The 7,797-nt window shown below is 37.5% G+C and overlaps 2 protein-coding genes across 2 annotated transcripts; one reads left to right on the top strand and one right to left on the bottom strand.

The window, feature by feature from the left end:
- Window positions 1-272: 272 nt before the first annotated feature.
- Window positions 273-980, bottom strand: LOC132183208 (heavy metal-associated isoprenylated plant protein 46). Its single transcript, XM_059596610.2, has 2 exons — window positions 890-980; window positions 273-764 (listed from the first exon to the last, which is right to left on the bottom strand). Exons 1-2 carry the CDS (start codon window positions 896-898, stop codon window positions 387-389), a joined length of 387 nt encoding a protein of 128 aa, XP_059452593.2. The 5' UTR covers window positions 899-980; the 3' UTR covers window positions 273-386.
- Window positions 981-2,209: 1,229 nt separating this feature from the next.
- On the top strand, window positions 2,210-2,743 carry LOC148585180 (uncharacterized). The gene has a single exon (XM_088516340.1). The coding sequence runs from the start codon at window positions 2,210-2,212 to the stop codon at window positions 2,741-2,743; it is 534 nt and encodes a 177-aa protein (XP_088372466.1).
- The last annotated feature ends 5,054 nt before the right edge of the window (window positions 2,744-7,797 follow it).

The following is a 7,797-nucleotide window of genomic DNA, read 5'->3' on the forward strand; positions in this document are numbered from 1 at the left end:
GCGCATGTGGCATACATGCCACACTTTTTAAGTCAATCCTTATAACTCGATCCATTTAATTAAACAGGTCAAACCTTTTAATTTTAACCCATTAACTGTGTTCTAGGTTTCTAAAGTTTGTATTATAGATATACTTGGTTAATTGTAACCATTATTTGAACTAGCTAGTTGGCATCAGGGTATGTTGTTCTCAAGTTTGGATGTCTTGTATATATGGGGGATATTCCAGCCCAAAAAAACAAAAAGAAATGAAAATCCCTAAGAGGCGAGAGAAGAGAAGAGAAAGTGATGATTTATGCTTGAATACATCGCCCACCACTGAGGAAGCATTAGATCGACAAAATATGGAAATTACTCTCCCCGGCCTGCCTATTCATAAAATAGAGTTACATGATGGAGCAAGAAGGGAAGGGCTCCTCATGATGATAGATTGGGTAGGAAGGCATATGATACGGCGGCGGCCACACTGTCAACGGAACTACTTCAACTTTTTTCTCTTCTTTCTTATCTTCTTTCTTGTCTTCCACCACGCTTACGATATCTGCATGCCCGACTTTCTTCCGGATCAACGTTGTAAGTTTGACGGTGTCAATTCCCTCCCCTTTCACCTCTATTTGGTCCTTTTCCGGCCCTTTCAAAGATGCTGCTTCCACCCCTCGAACGCTAACTGCAATCTTCATGGCTTTGGTGCGGGCATCGTGTCCGGCCATGACACAGAAAAATGACTTCTGCCCATCCATGGTCACCCTGAGCACCACAACTTGCTGCAAAAAAAAAAAAAAAAAAAGAATTATCAATAATTAGAAAAAGAAAAAAGGCTTTTCTTTATTTATTTATGATTGACTAATATTAATTAATTAAGTTAAACAAAACAAACCCATTTCTATACCTTCGTCATGGTGTTGGTTTGTGGGATATATTGTGACGAAGAGTCTCTCTCTGTTGGGGGCCGGATATAGAAATGTAAAATTGAAAGTGAGAAGAATTGTGGTTATAGCGAGTCGTTTGGGATACACTCCTATTTAAAGGCCTTGGAGGGGAGCCGCGACTCCAAACAGTTGCTCGGGAGTTTCCCAAGTCAACAAGTCTTTCTTCTCTCTATATTTAAAAAATAAAAAAATCAAAAAATCAAAGTGGGGAAGAAAAAAGAGAAATTACAATAATACAAACAAAATCGATAGAGAAATCCTAGTAACAGTTAGGAATGAGTCAAATAAATGACTCGGCCCATCAAGCGAACCAATACGGCCAAAAGAGGCTGTTATAAACAGCCCAACAGCTTAATTGCACGAATCATAAAAGTGAAATATCACCCGGAGTGTACTGTGCTTAGGGCTCAATTGGGGAAGAAACCTTCTTTTGCTTGGAGGAGCATACAAGGTGCAAGTGATCTTATTCGTGAGGGCTTGATATGGAGAATTGGGAATGGGAGGTCCGTGCGAATCTGGGCTGATCGTTGGATTCCAATCCCTTCTACTTTCAGAATGCAATCCCCCCCAAAGGAGCTTGACCCGGATGCCACAGTAAACCAGCTCATTGATGCAGAGACGAAATGGTGGAATAAACCACTACTGGACCAGATATTTTCAAAAGAGGAGATTGCAGCTATTATGTCACTTCCTGTCAGCCATTCGAATCAGGATGACAAACTTATATGGAGAGGAACAGCTACAGGGGTCTTTTCGGTGAAGAGTGCGTACCACCTCCAAAAAGAACGTGAAATGGCTGCTAGGCCCGAAGGATCCTCCCGTAGCAAAAAAAGTACTTTCTGGAGCAATCTGTGGAAACTTCATCTACCGCCGGTGGAGAAGAATTTCTTATGGCGTGTGTGCCACGATATATTGCCAACACGAGACAACTTATGTCGACGGAAAATTCTATCTGACCCGGGATGCCCGATTTGCGAAGTTGAGGCTGAAACTACCTTCCACACTTTGTGGCAATGCCCCTAAGCAAGGGATGTGTGGAGTGGGGGGAATGTGCTGTTTCAGAAGAGCTATTACTCTGGCCCATCTTTCGGTCAAGTTGTGGAAGACATGAATCAGAAGTGTTCCACGTTGGTCTTTCAACAATTTGTGGGTATAGCCAGAAGGATTTGGCTCAGAAGGAATGCGGTAATTCATGAAGGTCTTTTTCTTCATCCTAATTCTGTGTTACAACAAGCATTAAGGGGGTAGAGGATTTTCTCAGTATTGAATCAGCACGGCATATGGAGAATCCCACAGATGGCTTTGGAACGATCCCAATATGGAAGGCGCCTCCTCCTGGCTGGTACAAGGTAAATTGGGATGCCGGCGTTGATCTTAAAAATGGGCGGTTGGGACTGGGGGCCATTTTACATGACCATCAAGGGAATATGTGCGTGGCAAAATGTTTGACAAGATCAGGTTATGTGGATCCTACATCAGCGGAAGCATGGGCTGCATTGATGGCACTTACTCTGTGCAAGGAGGCGGGTGCTCAATACCTGGTACTTGAGAGTGATGCTAAGGTACTGGTGGATGCTATAAAATCTACGGAACCTGATGATAGCTGCCGTGGACAACTTGTGGCCGATATCCAGCATGTTTTAACGGGGTTTACCTCGTGGGAGATAGGCTTTGTTCCACGCCAACTCAACAGGGTTGCACATGCTTTAGCCAGTCAGGCCGTAAGGGAGCAGCAGGATACGTTTTGGTGGAATGATCCCCCTCTCTGTATTCGAAATCTTGTAGAGGCAGAGCGTACTGCTCTGTTTTTCTAAGTAGTGAATCAGTAAAAATTGCTCCACTTTTATCAAAAATAAATAAATAAATGGCAAAATTCCGTAAACGGAACACCCCAAAGGGTAGCCGACACGACCATCAATGGTTGGAAAATGACAACAAAGCCGACCATCAGTAGTCGAAAAGTGTATAGAGAACAGAAAATTACGGGTAATTGAAAATGATGTGGTATAAAGTTTTGAATTTTTTTGTATTGAAAGTAAAAAAAAAAAAAATGTGAATGATGTGATATAAAAAAAAGTGAAAATGTTTTAATGTTGATTTTTTTGTTAAAAAAGTTGCGTGACCAATATAAAAAGGGTGAAACGGTTTGTTAATTAAACAGACTGATTTTGCATTGTTTGGTAATCATTAATTATAAGTGACCAAAATATGAGATCAATGATGGGGAAATCAATTTAATTAAGCACATGCATTTAAAGGGAAGTGTACCACTCCAATTAACATGTTACTGTGAGTAGGGGTACTGTCAATTCATATTTGTATGTTGTGTTGAGGTATAGGTATAGGATTATATATATATATATATATATATATATATAACATAACTCATTTAATTAAAATGATCAAACTTCTTAATTTTAACTCACTAATTTTGTATTGGGTTTATGTCTAACTTGCAGGTCGTACAAAATATTATCAGTTCTAAGTGTGAGTGCGATTGGAATGGAGATCATAGATCTATTTTTATGATTTAGATTTTGTTTTTTGTTGTTTTTTATAAGTGTATGTGCCTACATGGTTTATTGTACCGTAACTTATACACTATTAAATAAATATGTTAAATTTAATATGAACGACAAAATAGATTTTTGGGAAAAGTCCACGTACCCCTCTCAAACTACCACCCAATTGATAATGTCCCCTCCAACTTCCAATTGTGACAATGTCCCTCCTAAACTAACAAAATATTGTCAATGCCCTCCAAAGGTTAGCAAAAAGATAAAAATACTCCTATAGATTTCAAAATAAGACAAAAATACCCCTATAAATTTTTAAAAAAATAAAAAGAAATTAATTTTAAAAAAAAAAACGAAAATTTTAATTTAAAAAAAAAAACGATTTTTTTTTTTAATTTTTTTAAACGAAAATTTTAATTTTTTTGAAATGGAAATTATTATTTAAAAAATAATAATAATTATGTTTTAAAAAACGAATTTTTTTTTAAATATTTAAAAAAAAAAAAAAACGAAATTTTTTTAATTTTTATTAAAAACAATTTACAAAACAAAAATTAAAAAAAAAAAAACAAAAACAAAAATTTTCAATTTTTATTAAAACAATCGGTTTTTTTTTTTCTAATAAAAAGGAATTTTTTTTAAAAAAAAAATTGGCCAGATTTTAATTATTCTTTTTTAGTTTTAAGTTTTTCTAGAAATTTTAGCATTTGTCGTTTTTATTTTACTATGGGTAGTTTTGTTATTGGGGGGACATTAACAATATTGTTTTGATAATTTTGGAGGACATTGTAATTTGAGTGGTAGTTTGAAAGAGTATGTGAACTTTATCTTAAATTTTTTCTATTTCAATCTAAATCGCGATAATCCCTATTTGATTATACATTACCAAAGACACAAAGTAGTGCAATTTACCCTTAATTATTTATTTTGTAATCACACTGGATGATTATAGTAGATTTGTTTATTATTGTGCAAATACGTACATATATAAATGGCAGGAATAATACCGGTAATACATATACATAAATTGGTTGTTGTGGGTAGGGTGATGCTGCATCATCCAGGCACGTACGTACGCATTCACCATCGCAGATGATCACTACATGATCATCGCTTTCCGACTTTTCTTTGTAAAAAAAGCGGCTTTTCTTTGTAAAAAAGACACTTTTTCTTCTTCTAACCAATTCAAAGATGAGTCACAACGATATATATAAAGCGACTTAATTTTCTCTGAGACCGACAATTATTATTATTATTATTTTGTGCTGGCTTGAGTTTTGGGAAGTGTTAGAGAGCCAAAGAGTAGGAGTTAAAATTCTTTCTAAACTGACGTGACAAAATGAAAAGAATTTATAAACAGTCGGTTTGAAGTCTTTAAAATTTTTGCAACATCAGTTTGAAAAGAATTTTGACACTTATTGTTTGGCATTACAATTATGCTTTTCCAGATTTGGGTGAGAAGGATTTCATTGAAAAAAAAAAAAAAAAAAAAAAAAAAGATTTGGGTCCCTTCAAGGCTTATTGTCATGACTCGGGATCAACAACAATTTATGGATAGCGACCTAAACCTACCGGTACTAGGTAGATATGTAGAATGAAACAATTTTTTTTTTTTTTTTTTGTAAATTTGTTGTTTTTTTTTTTTTTAAGCAAAAATGGTAGGTCGGGGAGATCAATTGTGGCTATCCTACATAGGCGTAACAATATTAGCACCTACCCGCTGAGAGTCGTACAGGAGGGGCCTAGACGGTGGGAACCGCAAGCGCTCCCTCAAGTCCGACTGAGCCATAGCTTGACCCAGCCCCATCAGGGTATCAATGGGAATTCAATGTGGCTAATACTAATCAGACTTATGTGGAAATTCTTCATTGCAGAAATTCGAACACACTCCCTAATACATACCCTAACCACTTAAGAACTTTTTTGGGCCATTTTGTTGTTTGAATTCTTATCGAAGATGTTTGTAATATATGCTGATATCAAATTGGTGGATATATACAAAGATGTTTGTAGACTATAGCCAAATTTAAAAATGGAAAACATACATTCTTTCACTGACCTGGTTGGCCACACGACTTGACCTTGACTTGGGCAAAATTCCCCAGCCACCACGGCAACGGCCAGCTGGTGATTGAAATTTAATATTGTTTTTCATTTTCTTTTTTAGTATTAATATTGTTCATGCTTTGGATGAGTAATTAAAAAATGAATAGGACATTTAATTTTAATCATGAGGATCAATGATAGAATTTTGGTTGGAAAAAAAGGTTGGGAGAGGGTTGTGTGTTAATCCCCTTCCCTTTGTTAAATTATCAGTTATCCCAAAAGTTTAAGCTTATAGGAAGATGTAAATTTAATCACTTAACCATTACTTTAACAATTCCCCTTACGTGTGGGCTCAAACTTCCCTTTAATAGGTGAGGCCCAACACGTGGAATATTTAATTAAATGGTGGGTGAATTGACGGAGTCAAGGTTCGATCCCATGACCTTTGGTTCTGATACCATGTTAAATTACTAATTATCCCAAAAGCTTAAGCTTATAGGAAGAGGTAAATTTAATCACTTAACCATTATTTTAACACCCTTCCCTCCCCTCTCCTCACTTGACTTGATTTGATTGATTTAATTTTATGAATTGATTGGTGCTATGTCATGGATTTGTGTTAATTGGTTCTTATATATCTATCAAGTGAGCTGCAATTAAATTTAATTATTTAATAATAATATGTGAAAAGTATTGTGTTTATTGTAAAAAAAAAAAAAAAAAGGCAAAACTTCACTCTACCCCCCGTAACCTACTACCTTTTTTGACTTACCCCCTTCGAACTTCAAACTCTCTCACTTTACCCTCCTGAACTTTTAATTTCTCTCACTTTACCCCCCTCTGTTAGTTTTCACCGTTAAAATCAAATTCGTTTGATTTTTATGCCCATTATACCATCACTTCAAAACTACACCGTTATGGACTCTAAATCTACAACACCCATCCAACCCAAAACAACGTTGTTTTGAGCATTATATATATATATATATTATAATAATAATAATAATAAAGAAAGAAGACCAAAATCAGGGTGGCTCCAGCCACCCCCTTGCCACCCCATTTTGGCCAAGGGGTCACTGGAGCCACCCCCTTGGTCTTTTTTTTTTCTTTATATATATATATATATATAATGCTCAAAACGACGTCGTTTTAGGCTTGGTGGGTAGGGGTGGGCAAAAACCCGCCCAACTGGCAAACTCGCCCCGCCCTGAACCACACGGGTTTTGTGTGTATTTTTGCGGGTTCAGGTAGGATTTATCCAACCCGTGCGGGGCAGGGCGGGTTGCGGGTATAAGAATTTTTTCCTTACGGGTACCCGCCCCGCCCCGATCCAACCCGCATTAGTATAAAAAGGAAAAAACCCTAGGTTAACCTCTCTCTATTTTGTTCGGCCACCTCTCTCCCTTAGTCCCTCTTTTGTTCTCTCGCTCTCTCTTCGTCTCTCTCGCTCTCTCTTCGTCTCTTTCGCTATCTCGTTCTCTTGCTCTCTCTTCCTCTCTCTTGTTCTCTCTCATTAGTGGCTCTCTCTCCGTCTCTCGTCTGCGTCGCCCTCCACCTCCTCAGACGCTACTGCGTCGCTCCCACCTCCACAGACTACAATCCAGGCATTTTTCTCTCTCTAGACCTTTTTCATGAATGGGATCTAAGAGATCTCTTGATAAATTCATTAATCTGATGTTGGATTGTTTGTTCAAACAAATAAATTTTCGTTTCCATTGTTTATAGGTTCTGGTGTTGGGTTGTGGTTGTGTAGGAGGAAAAGAAATCTGCAGAACAAGAGAGACGAAAATGGAGGAGAAAAAACCAGACGAAAATGGAGGAAAAGAACCCAACCCACACAACCCGTAGACGATTTCCCCGCCCCGCAGCACTCGAACCCGCGCGGATGTTGCTCATTGTGCTCGGGCGGCGGGTTGGAAATCCCAAAACCCGCAAAGTGCAGGGCGGGTGGGAAAAAGTGTAATCCCCGCCCCGCCCCGCGCCCAGCCCTGTGGGTGTTGTAGATTTGGAGTCCAAAACGGTGTAGTTTTGAGGTGATAGTATAATGGGCATAAAAATCAAACGGATTTGATTTTAACGGTGAAAACTAACAGATGGTGGTAAAGTGAGATAAATTGAAAGTTTAGGGGGGGCAAAGTGAAAGAGTTTGAAGTTCAAGGGGGGTAAGTCAAAAAGGGTGGTAGTTTAGGGAGGGCAAAGTGAAGTTTTCCCTAAAAAAAAAAAATTATAATAAGCCATTAATTTATGCTTATAAATATTCTTAAATCTAATTTTATGCACAACTGTCATTATGTATGGAATTAGGA

This window comes from Corylus avellana, chromosome 5 (genome assembly GCF_965113065.1).
Source record: "Corylus avellana chromosome 5, dhCorAvel1.hap1.2, whole genome shotgun sequence".
NCBI lineage: Eukaryota > Viridiplantae > Streptophyta > Magnoliopsida > Fagales > Betulaceae > Corylus > Corylus avellana.

Excerpts from the sequence above, each read along its gene's own strand:
- LOC148585180 (XM_088516340.1), top strand. The coding sequence starts at position 2,210 with ATGGAGAATCCCACAGATGGCTTTGGAACGATCCCAATATGGAAGGCG.